This window comes from Micrasema longulum, unplaced genomic scaffold, assembly GCF_059751315.1.
Source record: "Micrasema longulum isolate JH-2025_06_02 unplaced genomic scaffold, ASM5975131v1 h1tg000098l, whole genome shotgun sequence".
Lineage (NCBI taxonomy): Eukaryota > Metazoa > Arthropoda > Insecta > Trichoptera > Brachycentridae > Micrasema > Micrasema longulum.
In genome coordinates this window covers 540,817-566,010 of record NW_028277304.1, presented here as the reverse complement: position 1 = coordinate 566,010, position 25,194 = coordinate 540,817, and the positions used below count along the sequence as shown (strand labels likewise).

General features: G+C 32.1%; 1 protein-coding gene across 3 annotated transcripts in view; it reads right to left on the bottom strand.

Annotated features, from left to right (window-relative positions):
• The window catches only part of LOC148284657 (uncharacterized protein CG43867), a 650,259-nt gene that overhangs the window by 91,207 nt on the left and 533,858 nt on the right, over positions 1 to 25,194 (bottom strand). For 2 of the 3 annotated variants that reach the window (XM_088236990.1, XM_088236998.1), the window contains one exon: positions 16,046 to 16,108. In XM_088236990.1, coding sequence (XP_088093116.1) covers positions 16,046 to 16,108 — 63 coding nt within the window. Of the gene's footprint in view, positions 1 to 6,009; positions 6,609 to 16,045; positions 16,109 to 25,194 lie in introns of those variants that run through there. The other variant, XM_088237015.1, reaches the window with a different exon arrangement.

Sequence of the window (25,194 nt, the reverse complement as noted above, 5' to 3'; positions counted from 1 at the left end):
AACCAAAGCTACCAGATAATACTGCAAGAAATGAACGGGTCAAACCGGGTTTATTGTTTAAACTTCGGCCGCGCATTCAGATTCATCTGAAATATTCCGTCGCGCCTTGCTGAATCGTGGCGGAGACAGAATGGCGAGACTACAGGCCATTTTCACATTAGTCTAAAGGACAGCGAGGTTCATGAGCCGAAGAGTGGCTTCGGCTACCGTAATTTTGTTTCGGTGAAGGGGAAATGATGCGCTCTTTTGCTGAGTGTGTAGCTGCAATTCGCGGCGGTGAATCCGCGTATCCTCGAATATGAAATTCTCATTCTGGCAAGATTTCAAGGCGTTAAGCTTTTCCCGGAATCAATATGGATAGAGGTAGAGAGAGATGATTGGAATCCTAGAAGTGACATGTATAGAAAAGAAACGAGAGAAAATAATGAATATATTTCAATATTTCCTTCAGTAATTTCATACGCCTGTGCCTTGGGTCTAAATGGGCCAGTGTAGGATTTTTTTTTCTTGCCATCATTTTGTAGGGGGCTGGTATCAATTGAAAATTATACATATTTAACAAATTATTCTTTTTCAACATGATATTAATTGTTTTAATGAATGGTGCGACATCAATTGTCTTCAACTTAACATTGACAAATGTAAAATAATATCTTTCTCGCGACGAAAAAAACCTATACAATTCAACTACAAACTAAAAAATACTTCCCTTTCAATGGTTTCGTCAATAAAGGATCTTGGCATTACTTTAGATGGTAAACTCTCCTATCGTGAACACATTGATAATGTTGTAAACAAATCTCTCAAACTTCTCGGTTTTATCAATAGAGTGACGGCGGACTTCAAAAATATTAATACCATCAAAACTCTTTATTGCTCACTAGTTCGACCCCATCTAGAATACGCTTCTCCTATTTGGTCTCCATTCTACAGGACTCATATTGACCATATCGAGTCTGTCCAACACCGTTTTTTAAGAAAAGTAGCATGGTTGCTCGGATAACAAAGGGGTAATTATTCTTATTTTGAAATAGAGCAATCTCTTAATCTGTCTTCATTGGAGAGACGTAGAACTGAGATGGACCTTATATGCATTTTCAAAATACTTAATGCTTTAAGTGATGTCCCATCTCTGTTGCAATCAATTTCTTTTCATGTTCCCAACCGTGTCACCAGAAGTCAAAATCTGCTATTTATAAAACCTTCTAAGAGCAACTTTGGTTTTTATGCCCCAATGTCCAGAATGTGTAGATTAGTCAATTCATCACACGACTTGGAATTTTTTGGGATAGATCTTCCGGCTTTTCGTAGATCTCTTCGCGACTAAACAGTGTGGGATGAAGTTGGATTGGCATGGTTTAGCTCAAAGTTTTTGGTTTTTCGTTTTTTTTTTAATATATTGTATACAATTATTATTTTGCCCTTGTTTGTCTTTGCTAAATAGTTTTATGTTCTTTTTGTTCAGTTTCTTGCATTTATGTTTTTTCATGTAACTGTTGTAATTGGCTTAGGCCGTATATATATAATAAATAAATTAATATACACACACACACGAGTACCTGGTAGTGTTTTTTTTTAAATTGAATATATTAACATATCACAACAGAGATGAAGAACATTTAAGAGAAGGTAATATAGAAGTCTAGGCATCTACAGGGCTTATGACCTGTCAATGACTGGTTTGAGTGGCCACTTTACACACTGTGTAACATTTACCATTCTGCCTATATTTAAAGATCTATATTCCTTCAATTCTTTCATCTGTTGATGTTTTAAATTTGAATAAAAGTTATTGTACTGTAATTGTCAACACGTAATTGTAAAAAAACGAAATGTGACATTTTGTAAGATACGATAGTATACGTAGCTGCCATCTAAATATTCATATACGGATTCTATTCACCTTGGCTAATTAAATAATTAATGTGTTAAATTATGTCAAGAAATCAGTTTAGATCATTTTGGCCATTTTCCAACCTTTTCCACCAATCAACGCAATGTTAATAAAATTTACGCAAAAAATGTTTCAAATATGGAACACAATGATTTTTTAACACAGCGGTGTTATTTATGAAGTGACAACAGCTGCTGTTTTTTATAGGAGAACAGGATCGAGGGATATTTGTACCAAAATGAGCATGCATATTTAATGCACCCTATATATTATGTAGAGTCTAGAGTAAGGGCGAAGGGTTGTTGAGGGAAGAAATAATATAAAGGTTCATTGACATACTATTCGTTTTATACAATATTTTTCGTATGTCAGAATGTACTGAATTTATTTTGTTTCTAGAGATAGAAAGTAGTGTCCGACCGAAACAAGATTTTCATCAGAAACCGAAACCGGATTTCGGCTTCATTTTGGCCGAAACTGAAACAGAAACGGAAAATCGCGATACTTATATGATATAGAAAAATTGAAAATATTAAAACATGGCTTTTTTTGTATAAGCGATACCGATAAAAGACCCAAGATTTTCAAAACGGTTTTTCGGGTATGTGGAGGAAGTACTTTCACATGTATTATATTTGTGTTATGTTTGTTCAGTTTCTAGAAAATATTTTTCCTAATGCAAGTTTCGTCAATGGTTAAGACGGTATATGTAATAAATAAATAAATTCTTTCATTTGAGCTCCAATATATTATATTACATTCATTAAAATTCGGTTTTTCAATACAATACTTCATAGTTCCTGGACACATTCCACTGTGAGGGAACATTATTTTGTATAAAAAAAAGAATACAAACAATGTTAAAGTATAAAGAAATAAATAAATAGCGTGAGACTGATCATTTTACTTACATAGAACAGATAATCGAGATACACAGAAATTGGTGTACAATATTATAATGCTGTTTTTATTATTTTTAATTAGATTAGATTTATTTAATCTAATCTAATTAATAATAAGATTTATTTTAAATAATAGATAATAACTGGGTTACAAAACGGAATGATAAAGTTCAGCCCTACGGGAAATTGGATGTAAAATGGATGTAAAAATTCTTACACGCGCAAAAAAATACACGAACGAACGACGGACGATAAAAACGAACTACTTTGCATGACGTCACTAGTTCTTCCGAATCAACCAATGATAAGATAATTGTGAAGGATTCCCGGTTTGCAGTAAATCAACTGACCAATCAGCAGAACTCATCGAGAAGAAGGAGAAGAGAACTTGAGACGTCACACACGGAGTAATTCCAAAAAACACAAAACTTTAAAAAATCATAGCGCAGATAATATGATACATATTAACAAATAAAAAAAAAAATAAAAGAACCATTCAACTTTATAATTTACTATCATCAAACCCTGTCCGTTCCGATATGCAGCGTACATCGCTCATCTGTTACGTGAAGGTAAGGCAATCAGCATTACGCTTCAGGTGTGAATCCATGAAAATGAAATATTGCACTCTCGAATTCCCCTTTCATTCAATATTTCATGTCGAACTGAAATTGAACCAGGACAGCAGGATTTGAACACCGATACTAAGGGGACCAAGGGGTCATACGTCATAGCCCGAACCTATGCAGATGAATAAAAAATAAAAAAGTAAAAAAGTATTCTTCCATTCATCTTGTCCTGACGTATTTAAAATGTATTTTTAGGCCTTCATACGAGTATATCCGGTTGGGAGATTAATAAAAAAAAAAAACATTAAGCAGTTCGGAGAAAGAAGGGTTAATTTTAGCGAAATTCAAATGAGTCCGTGAAACCGAATATTTATGTTTCTGAAGACTTAACTTTTTTGTAAGTTTAAATTAAAATGTCATTTTAATTATGTTTGTATCTGGTAATGAGGAAGTTCAGTGGTTTTTTTCAAATTTTTTATTTGTTAATAGACTGTTAAACTAAGTAATTTTTTTTTTTTTAAACTTTTACATATCGTATTATCGGCGCTACGATTTTTTAAAGTTTTGTATTTCTGAAATAACTCCTCGTGTGACGTCAGAGGTTCATTTCAGCTTATTCTCATTCAGTTCTTCCCATTGGTCCAGAAGCGACAAGCAGACCGGAAATCTTCCATAGCTCTCAGATCATAGGTTGATTCACATGAACCAGTGACGTCATTTAAAGTAGTGCGTTTTTATCAAAATATTTTTTAGTATTTTTTCTGTACATTTTTAAAAAACTTTGCACTACAATTTAATGCTCTAATTTTTACCACGCGTACGAAAACATTTTTTGTATCCAATTTCCCGTAGGGCTTAAGTTCCTCATTAGAAATTTAGATAAGCGATGAAAGAAAAACGATTTACATCCCGATAATAATTATGAACAATTTTTACCTACTTTGGCTACTTGAACCAGCCAATGACAGGTCATAAGCTCTGTAAATTCCTAGACTTCCATATTCTCTTATTTAAGGTATTCTCCATCCCTGTTGTAATTTTTTAAACTGTATTAGTTTGATTTTCGTTTTTAAAGCAGTTTTATACACCATTTGACATTTAATCATCAGTGTGGGCATTATATAAAGCAAAGTGTCGTCACATTAAAAACAAAAATCTTCAAATTAATGACTCTCTAGGGGGTAGAGAAGATCCAGAATACCACCACATATGTTTATAAAAAAATATGTTTATGTAATATTTTTTATTGATGGTGGGTATTCATTAATAATATGCAAGCATCTACTTTCCATTATGTTGCATCCCAACTCCAGACAAGGGCTATTGGCCTAATAGAGTTAGGGATACGTCATTATTATTTTGTAACATGTATCTTTGTATGAATAGATAAATTTCAAAAAATGTTTTATCTACTAGCAACCTCCGGGGTGAAGTGATTAAGGCCCTTGACTCATACACAGAAGGTTCCGGGCTCGGATCCCGGTGAGAACACATAAAACAGTTATTTTTCTCGAGCCAGGGTGTTCCATGCAATTCACCACTAAAATTGGGCTTCCTGGAATGTTGTTGTAAAAATAAAATTAAAAAAGCCGACGTTAAATAAATAGATACGTTACTTTATACTAGCAACCTCTTATATATAGCAAATATTGCGTTGCTATCAAAAATAAGGAACTTCAGCCCTACGGAAAATTATGTACAAAAAATGTTTTTTTACGAGCGGTAAAAATTAGAGCACTAAATTATGCAGCAAAGTTTCTTGAAAATGAACAAAAAAAATATTAAAAAGTATTTTGATAAAAACGAATGAATTTGAACGACGGTACTAGTTCATATAAATCAACCAATGATAAAAGAGTTGTGGGAGGTTTCCGGTTAACTTACCGTATACGGACCAATCGGCAGAACTGACTTAGAAGAAGCGGAAGAGAACTTGAGACGTCATACGCGGAGTAATTTCAAAAATACAAAACTTTGAAAAATCATGGTACTGATAATACGATACATAAAAAAGAAAAAAAAATATTTTTGGCAGTTTCATAGTCTATATACAAATATTTTTTTTTTTTCAAAAAACCTCTGAACTTCCTCATCATAGAAAGCAGAGATAGAGAATTACGATACACAAGCAAATATTAATTCAGTTTTAACTCGTTACCATAGTAACGACACTAGCTGGCATCAGTTACTGTAATTATTTATGTACTTTTAAATTGAGAAAAACGTACTTAAAAATAAAGTAAATTATCTAGTCACTCGATAAATAGGACTGTATTTACGAGTGCAGTTATATACTGTACTATTTTTCCCAGTTACAGAGTAGTTAAAGTATTTTCTCATCACACACGCGGCATTATTATTTAAAGAGTCATGTCCGTTCACAACGAAAGTCCGTTAGAAAATTGAAATGTTTTGTTTTCCGACTGACAACGCGTCTATTTAATTATACGTCATTGGTGTCATCTATTTTCTATTAAGAAAAATAAGCATATTTACGTAAAAACATTAAAAGGAATAATCTGCAAATATAAAAGAAAGATATAAGCATGTAACATCGTTAGTGTAAACGGGAGTTGAACGTTGCTGTGAAAAGTGACGTGAAAAAAAGCGGGAAAGCGGCGCCATTTTCTCAGTCTGTACTTACAGTTGGTCGCTACGTGGCGGCAGCACAGTCACGCCGCTCAAGCGTCGTTAGTTTGTATTTCAGCCGCCAGGGCTTCTCGGGTTCCTTGTCTGACATTGATATGGACGGTACGAGACACAAATCCAACAGAAACAATGCCATTCAACGCATTCACTAATATTACTTTTATCTTTTAGTTCACTTCCACCAATACTTTGTGTCACCTCGAATGTATATTAAAAAACACACTAACATTATCCATTCAGCAAAAACGCAGAACGATCGGGTTTTGTTGTTATTTTAATAGGCCCACGTAAACAAATTATCACAATATTTTGATTCGATAAAACGGAAGTAGAAACTTCTCGTTCATGGATTACACATGAAAAATTAAATTAATTTTTATATCTCTCACGCGCCTTTTAAAATGCTTAAATTTAATGAGCAGGATCATAGCAAAACATAACAAAAATACACAGTAAAATTATTTACAGTAAATTTTCATCGATATTTGGATTGCAGAAACCAGCTTTGAGCGGGGTTAATTTGACAGTTTTCTTGTAAAACGCAAAATATTCACAAAATCATCACTCAGACGTAAACTTGGCACTTGTGGTAAATAATTGAAGAAGGCTGAGAAAGTTATCGATCAAACAGCAAACGGGAAACGAAAGCGCGGAACACAACATCACTTAATATAACGTCTAGATTCGATGCAAAAATTGATGCGAGATTCGATGTGGCAGTTTTGTTAAAGGACAAATGCGGACGGTATAGGCGTCCTGAAAAAAATCGTATGACCTGACTTAGGGATATACACAGGGTGAGGGGATATGTAGGTATATATTAGCGCGTGGCTGGACGAAATAGGGGCTAAATTCGCCCCGATTAGCGACAGCGCAGGCGCGGAGAAAATGGCTTCCACAGTAGAAGAATGCAGACGGCAGAGGAAGGAGATTCTCGCGTATTGCAGCTGACGATAAGTAGGTACTGGGTGAGTACCCAAGACCTCGTCTGATTTGTATCGACTCTTCACACATGATCTGATTCAACGCTGTAGTAAGCAATCTGTACCCTTGAAGTATTCACGAGAACACGTGGAAAATATCGACAAAATCTATTTGAATACGTACATGCAATGCTGGGCATAAAAATTTTAAAGTATTACTTGATACAGATGCTTGTATAGAATACATAAATTAATTAAAGAGTAGAAATATCTAAGATTTACACAAACAAATTATGGATAATATACACAATTATAAAAACCATGGAAAATTTTTATAAAAATATAATTCGCAACGTGTTTAACCTTGTTAGGATTTAATCAAAGTAATATAAACTATTTGATGTATTGTCAACAATATTTTTAGTCGATTCAAATTTTTATAGACATGAACTGGATTCAACTCTCTTGAGAGTTATTAATTCGGACATCATGTCACCCGCATCAATAGAGGTATCAGTATATAACTTAATTATAATGATAAAAATACTTTAAAGTTTTATTCCCCTTCTATTTATAATTATTTTATAAATTTAATTACCTTCATTTAATTACCTTATACTTAAATGATTTTAATTTAAATTCATTTATTTACATAATTATATAAAATCATGATTTACAACCCCTGCTTGCACTTATATAACACGTATATAACATAGAAGTTTGTTTAGTCTCCCACCAGTCTGACGATGTCGGTCACGACGAAACCCGGTCACTGGTAAAAAAAAAAAAATAATAATTATAAATAAAAGTGAAATAAAACTATAAAGTATTTTTATTATTATAATTAAACCGCAGTTCCACCAAGAAATGTCAGTAGAAAAAGTCAGTATATAACTTTATAAAGATCAACAGACGGAAGGATTGAAGAAATGCAGATGTTCAAACATAGGCAGAATGGTGAATGTTACACAGCGTGTAAATGCGACTACTTAAATCAGCCAACGAAAGGTCATCAACATAATAAACACAGGATAACATCTACCTAAATTTAAGTAAAGAAATATATTTAGTAAAAAACAAAACTGAAATTAGAAAACGATGAAATCAAATAAAAATTTATAATTTTAATAAAGCATAAATTAAATGAACAAAAGAAGGTACGTTTCAGCCCCCTTGAGGTGATCTTAACAAAAATGGCGCTTTATAAAATATCTTCAATAAATACATTAAGAAAAAAATATAATCTATATTATAACATACTAATGTACCTACTAATTTTTTCAAAATTATAATTTTTCTGAACTTCAATTTGATATTTAGGTATAGTGCGCCATTAATTATAATCCGTATGACGGATTGCCTATTATTAAGCAAATCGAAATTGATACAAATCAGATTATTCGTACCACGTCATACAGAAACCACGCAAAGCGAATTTCAGAAATAATGAAATAATAAATAAATCAGACTGATTTGTTCTACATTACATTATTAGATATATGATATTATGTTTCATAAATATAATTCTCAAAGCCTAAGTTGTGAAGGATACTTATTTATTTAACTGCACTCTCAGAACTGTGTATTTTGCTTTTTTCCAGTCAGTCGTAATCTATGGTATAGTGGGCTGGGGAGGTTGCACTGCGTTTATCATGAACCCCCTAATAAACGTACAAAAATTAATACTAAAGCTAGGGTTTCCTAGGACAGCAGTGCCCGTATTTTAACGGCCGTAGTGAACGGTGATGCAGTGAACAGCCGTCGTAAAGGTGATTAGAGAGTGGTTTCCTAGGAAAACGGTGTTAAATGGTGTTGATAACACCGTTTTCCTAGAAAACCACACTCTAGTCACCTTTACGACGGCTGTCCACTGCATCACCGTTCACTACGGCCGTTAAAATACGGGCACCGCTGTCCTAGGAAACCCTAGCTTAAGAGTGATGCTGCGATGTCCCCCACTTTCCCATCTGAGAGTTCATGAAGGTACTGGACATTAGACAAGTTAAGACAATTATTAAGTTCTCCAAAACGAAAGCCATTTTCAAGAGGAGTGTACAAGTCTGGATTTTGTCTAAGGGAAGAGACCATTGCAGGAGACTACTGCGAGATATTATTACAGAGATTTATATACTATTAAGCGTGTTGTTCAAATGCCCTTTGAAATATATGTATGTTTATGTATGAAAATATGTAATTTCAATTTTTGCTATTATTGAATTATGTACGCGCTTCCACTTTCCATTATGTTGTATTCCAACTCAACACAGGCCCCTCGGCCTCATAGAGTTTGGGATACGTTATTATTGTATTTTTTTGTAATGTGTATGTATTTGTATGAATAAAAATATTTTGAAAATATATATTTGGGAAAAAACAAGTGTTTAACATATAATTCATATAAAGATGGTACATTGGAACTTAAATTATAAAAACAGCCAGTAATCATTTTCTACAGTTATGCAAGTTATTAATCAAGTGTACACATTATAATAACCCAGTAATAAAGTAAAATTAAATGAAAACTTAAGAAATGTTATTAGTAATTCGGAAATTGCAAATAAAATATTTTTGTATAATAAATAATAATAATGCAAATAAAAATTAAAAAAAAACATAAAAAATAAAAATAATAAATAAAAATAAAATATAACACGCGTATAATGCTCTTTAGAAAAAAACATTATATATTTAATTTGTCCTGGGTAACTAACGGCATACGTTTAATAAACAAAATTACATACAAACATAATACTACTGGCAATAAATATTTGTAATTAGAGTGAAGGATTATTAAATATGATACATAGTTCATATAATAAAATAGAAAATTAAAAAAAAAAATTACTAAGAAAAAAAATAATTTATAACATATTATATTCGTTTCATCCATCATCACTAAAACATATTTTTGCCTTTTTTTAATGGGCCAAAAATCGTATACACTTTCCAAATGTCCATCTTGGTTTTCGAATTACGTTGTTGAAATGTTTTCTTGCACGAAAAACGCATTATATGGAAACCGCGTTATAGGAGTGTACCTATGATTATTGGACTGAATATAGAAACCGTTTGTTGACTGAGACGTACTTAGTTTGGCTGTACGTAAAAAAAAGCATGTAATTTCTCTAAATGGTAAAATTATGATGTAACAGAAATTATTTGGTAATATTTTAGAAAGGGTAAGAGATTTAAAATGAATCGGTTAACATAAAGGCAGGAGGGTAGGAAGAATACAATGGATTTATAAGATGAAAGGGGATGACGTTAAGGGTGACCAAACTTTGCTTCGTCAACGGCACATAATCATTATTATTATATTTTTTATTTGAAATTTATTTATAAACCCTTACGGATTACATTCACAAAACAAAAAAAACACATTTTTAAATTTATATTCTATGAATATTTCACGTTTAAGGTTGTCTAAGTCTTTTGTTTATTTTTTTCTGGTAGTTTATTGTATAATTTCAGTACCTGGAGTGCAATAGGGTATTTTCATAAACTGGGGATATGATTTTTAATGTATTCAGTATTTAAAGAATATTTTTACGATTCGAACCATATTACTATCAAAATCTGAAACGAATGTTTTCATTTATAATTTCCTATTTAAAGTTTGATAGAAATAAAACGGCCCGTAACTGGCCAAAAGGGTTGATGACGTCACGCGTGACTTATATATCCTACGTTTACTCAAATCCTATACTGAGATACTCCGACGCGGGCGGCTTGTGGCTTTTTATTTGTTTTTTCTAGTTAAATTTCGTCTTTTCCTTTGTTTTTTTTTTGTTTTCATTTATAAACATCCATAGCATTATGACTAAAATTGGTTTTTTTACAAGGAAAGTCCGATAACTTGCCCAAAAGAGATATAATCATGATGGGTATTTTTTTCTCATCCAATCCAAACTTTTTAAGTTCGAGTATAGAAATGTAAAGGCCGTAAGGTAAGCAAATATATAATTTTTGCTTCCAGAATGTATTCATTCAAATAGTTGTATTATTTGCATGTAATATAAATATATTGTTTAGCGTACATTTAATGCAAAAGGGAAGTAACGTGACTTTGACACAACATAATCCATAAAATACCATTGCTTGTAAACATCTCTGTTGCTCGAGTGCGTGTTAATGCCTTTTTTTTATTAAATGTGATTTACTTATTAATATATCAGCTAGGGTAAATTACGGAGACAGTGCCATAGATTACATTCAAGTAAAACGGACGAGTGATATTTGAATGGTAAAAGGTCGAGTCATCCCAGCAGAACTTAAAGTTAGAACCAAATCGTACTCGGTGACGTTGATTTGCGATGAAGTCTAGGAAATAATAGATTCCTGCAAGTGTGAAGACTTTCCAGCATCTTAAGGTCAGTTGCCATTTTGTAAATGCAATAAATTTCACAAATAAATAAGGTAGGTTTTCATACAGGATTTTTTTTGTAATTTTATTTTTTATTCATATAGAAAACCAATAGTTCCACAAATTAAACTAGGTAACATAAGTACAGAAATATAATACAAATATAAACAATAACGTTCAAAAAATTAACTATTTTAGTATTGTAGTACCTGTCAAGCTTTATAAGTGCTAATTTCAGTACCTACTGTTAATAAATGTTTATAGTCTACAGTCTACACCATAAAATATAGTATTTTGTACTGAACAAGACCTACGGAAAAAAGAATAGTGGTTTTTTTTTTTAACATCTCGTTTCATAACGTTCAAATGCGTTAAACCATTTTTTCTGCATTTTTTCAATAGGTACTAGGAATGGCGAAAAAAGCTTTATTTTGCGTCTTCACCGTAGTGTTTGTGCACATCAGAATTAAACAGTACTTGTATCTTATAACTAAAGACATTTTATGCGCGTTAATTAGTTAAAACAACCAATTACAACAAAAACAACACGTAGGCTATACAAATTCGTATGAATTTGTTTGAACGGTCAGTCAAATTCGTAACGCGTGACGTCACAAGCCCATACGGCATCCGAATGTTCGTTTTGGCGCCAATTCAAAGTATACGTTTTTAAACCGCTCTGAAAAATTAACGCGTGGACATAAAAAAATAAAAACTGTACAGTTACCATCGTAATTTTTTTTTCTATTTTTTTGCAAAATAAAAAAAAAAGTGAAAATACCCTATTATGAATCTTCTCTATCCCCTAGGTAGAGGTTGATTTGTAGATATTTATTTTTTCCATGCGACGAATTTTTGCTTCATTTATGGCCACACTGATTAAACGTCAAAAAATATGAACACGTGAAATCAAACATGATGATTTTCATTTAGGACATTATTGCGACCTTAGCATTACCCAAAACACTTTTAGTTAAATTGACTAAATCGTATTAGTTTTATTTCCGTTTTTGAAGCAGTTTTATACACCATTTGACGTTTAATTATCAGTGTGACCATAATACGAAGCAGAATGTAAAATTAAAATCTTCAAATTAATCACTCTCTAGGGGGCAGCGAAGATCCGGAATTTCATTTCATTTCATTTTTTTGCACCACAACAGGCCAGGAGGCCCAATTACAGTGGCGAATTACATTACAGAACAACCAGGCTTGAGAAAAATCACATTTTTAAATTTTTGTGTTCTCACCGGGAATCGAACCCGGAATCTTCCGTGCGTGAGTCAAGCGTCTTGACCACTACACCACGGATGCCACCGCTGGTTTATTCGTTTTAACCTATCAGATTGACAGACTTGGTGATGGAAGCAACTGGCGACCCTCTTCAGGAGTTCTTCAAATGCGCTAAAGATATAATCGGATGGAGGCGGATCGTAACGACATGCTTCCCTCTTTCCAAACTGCTCTGTCGAGAGCAAACGACTGAGAAGAATCACAAAGTACGTCGATATTTTTTTCTGTTTATGTTGGTAGTCAGTATTAGACAGAAAAGTTAGTTTTTTAGTTCGACAGCTGGCTGGATCTTTTGTTTTGGAGCTGATTCTGGTCCTTAAAACACGTTTGAAATATTATATTTTTCACTAAAATTAAACTTGTCGGAATCTTCGTTGGAAGATTATCCCCATTTGATAATATTTCATTTCATTTATTCAGAATTACATATAACATGATTATTACACGTTACGTGATAAAGATTGAGATTTATTTTTCATAAATTGTACAGAGGTAAGAATACTTTATTATCAGGAGTTTCAAAAACAAAAATGTCACATATTTGTCAGGAAGCTGTCGGCGTGGAAAAGAGATAGAACTGTCTCGGGTTCTTGATCTTTTTTACAGCGCCCTCTGTAGTAGGCCATTGTTGTATTTTGAGCAATGTTCATGCACTCCCCTGTTAGCTGATGGCGATTTAGCTAGGCTGCGTGTCAAACAAAACAAACTCACAAACCATCAAGAGAGGATTGAACGCCATATCACTCTGTATTGGCGTACAGATCTCGCTTCCTCTACATTCATGCATCTTCTCATGCAAGCGCGTCGATTATTCCGACTTTTCACATGTCTATCTTCAAGTGTTAGTTGAATTTGGTCTTGCCATATCTTTCTAGGTCTTCCTCTATTTTTGCATCCATCAACGTTCGCATCGTAAGTCTTTTTATTATCTATCATTAGTTACGACAAAAAGTATCAAACTTTGGATTACATATCCCGTGATTAACCCAGTACCAAGCCCATATCTATCACATTTACATATCGCACTAATTGATAATTAAATACCGCTAATTGCGACATGAAAAATGGTCACGCGTGAATATTGATTGAAGCTGAACAAGTGTGTGGAGGAACTAGTGCCGATAGTAATTTCAGTTAGGGTGAGTAGCAACCCCTAACGAAAGTATTTAAGGGGACTTATGTAATATGTACGGCCGAATACGACGAACAAGATCGATAATGTAGAAACATTTGCACTCTGTATCTAAACTAAATAATATTTGAATTTAGATACTTTTTAATCATAGCATAGCGATGATCTTGGAGGACACATTGGCATCAAAATCCACAAAAAAAATTAAATGATGGACTGGGATTTTCGAGTATATTTTTTAAAATTTTTTTGTCCAACTAATCACAATTCAATTCAATTCATTTATTTAAATAAAACATAAACATTACAAACATATATTCAATACGTACAAATTATAAAAAAGAAAAAAAATACACGAAAGAGATTCATGTCAAAGTAGTCGGAGAATCCTGCTCCGGAAAATCCCTTCGGATACATGGAACAGATCAATATCCAGAGCGATGTTGTTCAGCATAGCGGTAGCCCTTCTAACAGGCATAACCATTCGCAGGTAGGTCCTGTATATCGGAATATGAAACAATCTATGCTGACGCTGTCTTGCTCATCAACCAATGCTCATCATAATCTAAGAATTATCGATCATACTGCGCAACAATCGATAAAAATGTGTAGTCAAATACACATTCCTTCTAGTCTCTAAACTGTTGTAGCCAAGCATACCCTGGAGAAACTCGGTCGGGTAGAGCCAAGGATAATGCCCGCACTCTCTCATGTAGATATATCTCAGAAACTTTTTTTGGATTTTCTCTATCATACGAGAGTACTTCAGTTCATGTGGTCCCCAAATCATCGAGCCACTCTCGAGTCTACTTCGCACCAAGGAGTTGTAAAGAGTTCTCAGTACGCGAGTGTTTTCGAAAACCCTGGCAGTACACAGAACAAACTCTAACATCTTCAATGCATTACCACTGATTGTCTCTATGTGTTCATGAAATGTCAGGGCGCTCATAAATCTAGCGCCCAGATCCTCAACATTCGATGTTCGTATCAGATTCTGGTCATCCATTTTGTAGCGAAAAAATAGAGTTTTTGGGCCCTAGTGAAGGACGTGACCGAGCACTTTGAAACATTAAACCTAAGTTTGTTTCGCCTTCCCCATTCAGATAAATTAGATATATCCGCTTGAAGAAGGCGAAAATCGTCAGAAATTACCAGCTTTAAGAATAGTTTTAGGCCATCCATAAACAATAGAAAACATGAGTTAAAAATTACATTTTTAATATTATTAATGAAAATTGAGAACTACAATGGACTCAGGTTAGAGCCTTGCGGGACACCCGAGAAATATGGAAACACTCTGACGCGAATAGACCGTAGGATACGTATTGGTTTCTATTTTGGAGGTAGCTCGCCATTAATTTTAACATACCATCCGAGAAATCGATCTCATACAGCTTATTTAATAAGACAGTATCAAAGCCCTTGGCGAAGTCATTATATGAACAGTCTAGAATCTTATTTTATACCTTGCAACTGCAAAAGGCTTTATGTCAGGATTTAAGGCGTTAAAAAACCTGGGGCCCAATGCTGTTAAATGCCTCTGAAAGAGGCAGTTCTGCTTAGCGGTACCATAAAGTTATTGCTCGTTGCATATCTTATCTCAATATTTGGTTGGATTTTATTATTTATTGAAGACCAGAAGTTAGTTAGAACCGCCTGCCATAAGACTGTCTGACGGTTAGCAAATTAGTTGATTCAAATAGAGAATGTAGGTTTGGTAACATAGGTGTGTCAAATAGAGTGTGTAGGTTAGGTTACCTAACCCATTCTAACCTGGGTCCCAATTACAATGGAAAGTTAACATTTTATCTACAAAGTAAAATTAAGTTTTCTGTATGAAAAATAGAATATGCTTACAATTTTTTATTCTAAACATGTTCAATTATCAGTTACCGACGAAAATGTACTAAATGTTCGTGCAAATATACTCATTTTCGTAAACAAATATCGGCTTTTCTTTATAGACAGTCGAAGATAACCTGTTAATCTATTAACTTCCCATTGTAATCGGGGCCCTAGGCCCGTATTATAATGGGTAGTTAAAATTTATCTTTAATTTTATACACAAAGTAAAATTATTCAATTTTTTTTTGCAAATATGTTCAGTTATGGGTTACCGACAAAGATACTTTGAATTTTTACAAATATACACTTTTTCGTACATGAATATCAAATTTACTTTCTACCGTCTCGATATGTACCCATAAAGGTAGAGTTCATAATCTCGGCCCTGGTAGGGGGGGTAACGTTTAAGCATTATTTCCAATAAAGTTTTTTTGAGAATGAAAAATACTTAGGTACTACCTATTTATTGATTTACCTTGTCTTCAGCTTCCTCCGCGCGCCCCTCTGCCTCCACCACCCGCTGCTCAAGTTCCGAAAGCTGCAAAAGTAAAAAAATATATATTAGAAAAAAAGACAAGAAAAGATGTTCTTGTTATCCATTATACTGAATCGAGTAGTTGAGACGATTCAAAACACATATATTTTTTTAAAAACAAAAAATATTCCTTAAAATCCTCATGAGTAAGAGGTATTAGAAGAGTAACGATTTTTTTTCAGCGTTCTGTTTCTTTATTTTGAACATATTTGACTTTTATTTCGATATTTAAGTTTTTTTATGTCTGAATATCTGTAATTTTGCGAAATTTTATTTTTGGAAAACAATAAAAAATATTGAAGATGTGGTAGTGTCAAATTCTGTTTAGTTGATCTCTTTGATTTCTTTTCTATAAATATTTTCTAGGTTAGGAACTCGAAATAACGACAGTGTTTTTGTTAAAAAAATCAATTTTACGATGGAACTTTAAGAATTGTTTTCTATACTACTTTTTAGTGGTTAATTATAATGACACTAGCAATGCGCGTTCACTAAAACAGAACGTAAGTAATGAACAAAAATAAGCAATAAAAAAAGAGTTATATTTTTTTAACGTGCATTATTTTCATGCAGGTAAAATTATTAGAATGTCGTGTAATTACACATTTGGTCATGATATTCACAATTACAATACGCGTTACTCAGGGAATCTTCATGTGTCTAAGTTTCGCTCAACAACGTTCGGCAAAAGGTCTCTGGAAAATATTGGCCATTCCGAACTAAATAAACTGCCCGATGAGCTAAAACACGAAGAGTCGAATAGAAAATTCAAGTGTCGCAATAAAAAAATATTATTAATATCTTTTTGATAGTGATAGTTATTAATGTAATTTATATAGATACATAATAAAAATGATAAAATTGCATGACTATAACAATAGTAACAAGAAGGTAAATACACGTAAGCAACCAAAAACATTCACGAAATATATCAGCCTTGTCCTCCTACTGATTATCATATCTTGTGGAGCCTAAGGACAGGCGAATGCATGTGATAGTTGGTCCTAGCCCTTGCAGAACAAAAAGGAGATCTGTGGCGGGTATGTCGACCAGGTACACGGAAACACATCAACTCCAGCAAATCTGGACAGTCATTAAATGAATTGATAACTTTATCAATTAATAGTAGGTCAATGGGTATAGTGTTTGATGTAAAATTAGATTTCGTTAATCATATTAACAACATAACGAACAAAAGCATGAAAACATTAGGTTTCCTGCTTCGCACTGTCAAAGATTTTAATTCACTTAAAGTAATAAATATTTTGTATGTAGCACTAGTTCGCAGTCAGTTAGAATATAATTCCATTGTGTGGTCTCCTCTGTATAAATTACACATTAAGAACATAGAGAGAATTCAAAAAAAGTATTTGAGATTTGTAAATTTTTAATTAAATATTCCCTTAAATAACATAAATTACACGTATTTATTAGACACTTTAAATTTAATTTTATTAGAAGATCGTAGAAAAATAAATGACCTTTTTTTATTTAAAATTTTAAATTCGGAGCTCGATTGTTGTGAACTCCTGAATCTCATTAACTTCAAAATACCTAATCGAGTCACTAGAAGTACGGAGTTGTTTGCAACTACGAGTACATACGTGGGTACTAACTATGCACGACACTCTCCGATTCCGCGTTTACATTCCTTAGCCAACAAATTTACTTGTGAAATAGACATTTTTAATACGACAATTATTAATTTTAAAACGTTCTTAAATGCACTGTTTGAAGCAAATTATTAATGTCGTAATAGAACTTTCTTTTTCATACAATTCTTTCTCCGTTTTTGATGTGTATTATTATTATCTTATCTCTTTCTGATATTAATTTATCAAATATTTTTGTGTACCGTATATTATATTATTTTCACATATATACTTACTGTTAACTAATTTTCATTATTTGTTTTTAAGATTAATTTGTTAATAACATTTTTTTTATACGTATATATGTGTGTATATATATATTTAGAATTCTTAACAAGTTATTTACAATTTGTTTTTTAATTTTAACACTGTTCTTATATTCATATTTTTAATCTTTTTTTTTTTATGCAAAGTTTCGCTTTTTATTTTGCATTGCAGTTTGCTTTTTATTGTTTCTACATGTATATAAAATCTTTTTTTATTTCTTTTAATGTGTTGTGTATTTATAAAATTATTACTTTCTTTGTTTGTAGTTACCTGTATATTTATTTTTATACTTATAAGTATATGAAAATGTATTTATTTTTTTGTTTGAATTCTTTACAAGTTACTTACAATTTGCTTTTTAATTCAATTACTTTTATTATATCCATATAATTTTTTTTTTTCTTTTTACTATTTAAAGTTTCACTTTTTATTTTGCATGGCAGTATGCTTCTTATTGTTTCTAAATGTATTGTTTATCTTTTCAATTTTTACGCACTATGTTTGTACTTAACTGTATATTTTTTGTAAATGCCCCTTGGGCGTATTGTAAAATTAAATAAATAAATAAAATAAATAAAAATACCTATGTGGTGATATGTCAAGTGGATTAGAAGATTGTGATTACAGAATATGTAAATTCATAAATATATCTTAAAATCATCAAAATTTTGTCGGGAAACTAGTATTTCAAACGACATATAAATGGGAGTATTTTGGTAAAAGATCATTGCAATTTGATTTGTTAAAAAAATGTAAAGAAAACATTGAAATTAATTTCCCAACGTATACTGCCATCTAGCGAACGGACCGAAAGCTTGGCGCAAAGCTAGTGCAAGCTCATATTATGCAAGGGTAGAAAAGCTCCCGAAAAAGACAACTTGAAAATTGTTTCCGTAAAAGAAACACAGATGGCAGTATGCAGCATAGCAAGCAACAAACGCCATTGGGGAAAAAACAACCAAATACAATGAAAGATTAAATTATTTTTACAATAAATACCATTAATTAGATTTGGCATTTGTATCAACCGATTTTGGATGGTGCAACCCATCCTTAGGACAGGTGATTCCGTGGCATATAAGGGAACAATGTCGTAATGTAAATTAAATCATGAAAGGGATGTAAAAAAATGATTTTTTTTTCAGGTGAGGGGTGGGTGAGGTTATAATTAAGAGTTTGAAATAAAATGTATAGATTTATAGCCAGCTATAAATTTAGTTTATTCGTTTTTACAAAGAAATATTAGTGTTCTTAATGTATACACAAATAATTAAATTTTCGAATAGTCTTTAATAGCTTGTGCTGAAAAAATGGGAATTGAATTGTGATAGAATTTGAGCCCCGGACATTTGATCGTAAACCCACAACAACGCTACGAGACAACAACCACACGATTAGTTTGTTTATTAATTTAATTGATAAATACATTTGTATAATAATCCAGTTGATATTTACATTTAGTTGATAAGAACACTTGCACACAAGTTAAATTTAGTTCGGACTCTTTATAAAACGTTAGTAAAGAAAAACATACAAATCAGAAATTGTTCTCTCAAGCCACATTCATTAAAAAACATTTACAACATTAGATCGTGAATTTATATAATTAATATTGTTTCTGCATACAAATGAAATAGAAACATAATCCTGGTTAAATATTTTCAACTAGACTGCTCTTTTAGGAAAAAATCTTAAAAATGGAAATTCAGTAGAAATAGGTTCAATGAGCAGTGTAGTGGTTGGCGCATTCGCCTACTTAAGGTTCCGAGCTCGATTCATGGCAGGATCGACATGAAATAAAATTGATTTAAAACGTCGTTCTAAACTGCAATATTTCACAGACAAATGCATATTTATGTATCGTTATGTAACAGATAATTGAGATACACGGTATTTGCTGTAGTAATGCGGTGCCTTATGCACAATCAAGTGCGGATGGTGTAACAATAATAATTAAACAATAATTCTGAAAAATAAACAAAGATTTTTTTCATATGGAATAAAACGGCGCCGACGACCAAATAAGAAGATTGGAAGTGTAGCAAAGTTTAAAGTAAAAGTTGGCGACTGTTGAAGCGTTTACCATCCACGATTCATGAAGTTTGGAGAAGCGAAGAAGTTGCAGTGATATATTCTCGGATGTCATGAAAACGCAAACAGAAGCTGACCAAGTTTGTATTGGAAAAGTTGGAACAGTATGTAAGGAAGACGATTTTAACGACATAAATATTAAAATAAATGGAATAAATGTTGTCTTATGAAAACACTTATTCCATTTGTTATATCTTATGATCTGGTGGCTTCCAAAAATAATTTCGAGGCTTCAAAAAAGTTTAATCATTTAGGCGAATTAATATTGTACTATCAATTTAATCCAAATCAGTGAAGACTTCACTTCCTTCTTTTCTCAATCCAATGAAGTGCATATTATGTTCTTCTGGATTACCTTCTTTCCAAGGTTCTAAGATTACACGTAGTCCATCTTTCAAAAAGGCGTATCTCGTTTTTTGTAGAAATTGAGTGATGAATATTTTAACAAAAATTATGTTATGTAATGTAAATATTAATGGAATAAATGGGCATCATACAGTCATAAATTATTATTTTAAAAACCAGTAAAATACAGTAACATTATTTGTTTTATTAATTTTAAAGGCGAAAATTGTCCAAACGAATTCTTATTAAAATGCTTATTTATTTTACGTCTACTTGACATTCCATTTTAAAGACTTGAAATCAAATAAAATGAAATATATAACGTAAAAGCAAACATAATTTCTTGTAGAACAGAAGATTTTATTTCTAACGCCGTATAAACTTTACCATTTTTTATTGCTTTTGTGCTCATTTTTAAATGATAAAAAAAACGGACTTATGTTAACAGGTTAACACCCTATAAGCAATCCATTGATAACCATGTAAACGGTTAGTTACTAAAAAAAGTATTTTTAAAACGTGTTTCAATATGTATATCAAAAAAGCTGTTAGATATGAGTTGTGCATGATTTGAATTATTTTAATGCACACATAGACGCCCTCGAAAAGATTAGCCATTAGATTAGTAGATTAAAAAAAAAAAAAAAAAAATTAAACATGGGTATATAATTAAAATATTGGTTAACCGATATAACTGGTCAAATAAAGTAAAGGAAAACAATGATATTAAGGTTCTACAATGGAAAAATTTAATGGGACAATTTCTATCGTCACAAAGATGGAAATAATTGCAACAAGTGAAGTGGAAATATAATGCAGATCGGGTAAGAATAGCGTGAGAAAAATGCAGTTGCAAGGAAATTGCGCTATTGCAGACGAAAAATAAGACCAAACAGTGTCTCTCGGCTTAAGACGTCACAGGAGAAATGTGGATAAAGTCTGAAAAAAAACGTCTAGGAGAAAGGATTTGAATCACAAAAGGAAATCTCCGCTAAGTCTGGCACAAGTTTTAAATTCCCACAGGACTAAAATTTTAACTTATTAATAAAACGGGGATAGAGAAAGAAGATTAAAAAAGGAATGAATATAATTTATTTTATGGCGGATAAATTTACATATTTTGCGGAATCAAAATGATGCGGTTTTATGGTTTGTTCGCCTAGTGGTGTAACTTTCTGATTTTCCACGTTAAATATTGTAATAACATCTTAATTTTGAGTCAAATCACAAAAATACTTATTTTTTAACCTTTTTGAACCCGAACGTAAAAAAACCGTGAGTTCCTGAAGGCAGGTTCGAGGAATACCCCAGCTGAAATGCTTTAATACGACTTTAAAAAAATGACATCATGATTGTCACTGTTTTATGATATTTCGAGTTTTATGAGAAATTCATACATTTTTTTAGAAAATACTGTTGCGAGAGCATGCAATTTGACATCGCGTTGCTCCCGTTGAGACACGTTGAACAACACTGATCTAATGTCACGCTATCAGTTAGCGTGGTGGTACAGCGGGGAGTTGGGAGGGGAGATGCATGTAAAATACGTAGCTCGAAATTCAGATTTTAGTGGTTATGGCTGGAAAAAAGTGGCCAAATAGCAAAAACCACACGTGCAAACTGACTAACATATCAAAGATGATTACACTGAAGAGGGATGAATTGTAAGTTTTGCTGTTCACGCTAAGGGGAAGCAAAGATAAATGTAAACGAAATAAATCCGACCTTATAGTCCTATTTAAAATTCTCAATTCACTCTTTGATGCGCCTGAACTACTGAGCTCAATAAAATTAAATATCCCAACTAGAAACCTCAGACAAAACTTACTCTTTCATACCGATATCCACAGAACTAACTATGGTTTTCATTCCCCTATGCCCAGAATTCTTAGGTCTGCCAACAGACATACCAGTCTTGATTTCTTTGATAACAAGTTGTCTTCTTTCAAACGATCACTGAATCAAATTCAATTATAAAAACCCCTCTCCCGCTTTTACTCCCACAAAGTCTACTATAAACCAATGAGTCTTTCTAATTTTTTTTATAATAATTTTCTATGTATAAATATGTCGATAAAAATGCCCATTGGGCGTATATATAAATAAATAAATAAAAAAACTATTATTGAAAAACTTGGGCAGAAAAATATTTAAATAATTTTGATAGATTTGTATTATTACGGGGTAGGATTGTGCACAAAATGCAATCAATAATATGATGATTAACAAACAAGTTATTAAAAAAATATGCTATCAGGGGACCCCAGATATCCTATTTAGGCCCCGAAATAATAAAAGAAAAATCAAACACAAGTAGATGCTAGGAATTTATTGAATTATTTATTTTTGATTGATTAGTAAAGTTATATAAATTACAATATTGACATTAACAATTCGGATTATTCGGTTAACAATTCGGATTATCCCGGGTAGGTAGGTATTTATTTATTTATTTTATAAACATAAACGGCAAATCTGCCTTATACAAACATTTATAATATTAACATATTTGGCTTAATATTTTTATTTTAAAACATGAATTACCTTATTATACCCAAGATTTAAAAAAAAAATTAAACCAAAAATTATACAAGATTTATGTTTACAAAATTAACCTAATAATTAAACAGCATATTCAGTAGAAAGTTTAAATAATAAAATATTTTACAGTAAAACAACAAGAAAATCATAAGTACTGTGTCACACAGCTAGGTGAAGTGAACAAAAAACTGTAAATATATATTAATTGAAATGCATGAATAAATAAATATAATTACCATTCACCATCTTTAAAAAAGTTCAAAAGGTTTGTTCTATAGGAACAATACCCTACACTAAATATATCAGATATGTGGGAATAACTATTGCCGAGTTCATGAAGTCTATTGAATACGGCATTACAAGTATACACTGTCCGTGAATTGTTGCTACAAAACGGTGGCACCTGTCTATTCATTCTTCCAGGCACCCTGAAGTTGATGAGAGATAATAGTTCAGGGCAATCCCATATTGAATTTCCAATTTTGAATAAATTTAAAAGGTCTATAATTTTTCTTCTATCGTTAAGTTTTAACAAATTTAATGTTTTTAGTAAAAAGTTGTAATTTAAAAATTCATGACTGATTCTAAGTTTAAAATTTATATACCGTAAGATTTTTTTTTTACTTTTTCAAGAGAATTTTGGTGACAGTTGTAGTAAAGAGTCCATATTGTAGAGTTATACTCTAACTGGCTTCTCACTAATGAAGTATACATCAACTTCAAAGTGCCTATGTTTTTGAATTCCTTTGTCACACGTAACATGAAGCCTAACATTTTTAGAGATTTACTAGTTATATTATTTATGTGCCTAATAAAGGATAATTTTTGATCAAAAACGATGATTAGTCTTATGATAGATAACCGAGGACCAGAATTTCATTATATACGAGTCCACATAAGGAACATTTAGAGCTATTTGTTAGAGAATAGTCGGGAAATCGAATAAACCACTATATTATATAAATGAAATATTATTATTACAACCCGGTTAGTCCGTTTTCGGGAAATAGAGGCATCAGAGTTCTCTAATTAGGATTGAAGATTTGCTTTACGTCCCCGAGAGCCTTCCACTTCAGTAAGGCTTTCACGGTTCCTGAACGCAAATCAACAAAGCCTATCCTATGTCAGCGCGTGTGTGTTACATGGAGTTGGTTCCGTTCAATTATTCAAAACTATGAAACTATACACAAAGCAAATCAAAGGAAACGAGTAAGACATTTTATTTTATTCAAATAAACGGCACACAGTGCCTTTTACATGTAAAGTGAAAAATACATCATTCAACATACGAAAAGGTAAGTCAAGTTGAGTTATAATTGAAACATAACATTAAAAAAAAATACCAATAGTTTACAAATATTTAAAACGTCTGAAATGCAAAAGAAAAAAAAAACATAATGTAAACGTGACAATTTAAAGTAAAAAAAAGACCAAGAAAATATTTTGTTTAATTCAAACCAAAAGAGAGAAAAAAATGTTAAAAAGAAATTAAAAGAACTGTGTAAAACAACAAACAGCAAACATGAAAATTTATCGCTTTGATATGTTGGTCAGTTTTCACGTGTGCTTTTTGCTACTTGCTTGGTTTTTTTAGCCATAACCACAAAAATCCAGATTTCATTCTTTAAATTTTACACGCATTCCCCCTCCCAACTCCCCGCTGTACCACCACGTTAACGGATGGCGTGACATTAGATCAGTGATATTCAACGTGTCATAGTGAGAGCAGTACGATATCATAAAGCATTCTCTCATTACAGTATTTTATGGAAACAAATAATGAATTTCGCAGAAAGCTAGAAATGTTGTGAAACAGTTCTATAAACACAAAAATGACATTAAATAAAATAATTGAAGTCGTATTTATAGCATTTCAGCTGGGATCTTCCTGGTCTTGGTCTTTTCTGGGTGTGGTCTGGGATCTTTTCTGGGTCTGGTCTGGGGTCATTTCTGGGTCTGGTTTGGGGTCTTTACCTCAGAAGCTCACGGATTATTTTTACGTTCAGACTCGGGAAGCTTAAAATATCACCAAAGATTTAAAGACTTGCATTTAGTATTAATATTACATATTTGATTTTAAAGAAATAACCCGCGAAGCTTCTATTTTAGAGGAAAGAGGTTATATGGAAGAATATTATGAAAACACACAACATTCAAACCAATTGAGAAAATAATATTTCTTAGGAATAGAAC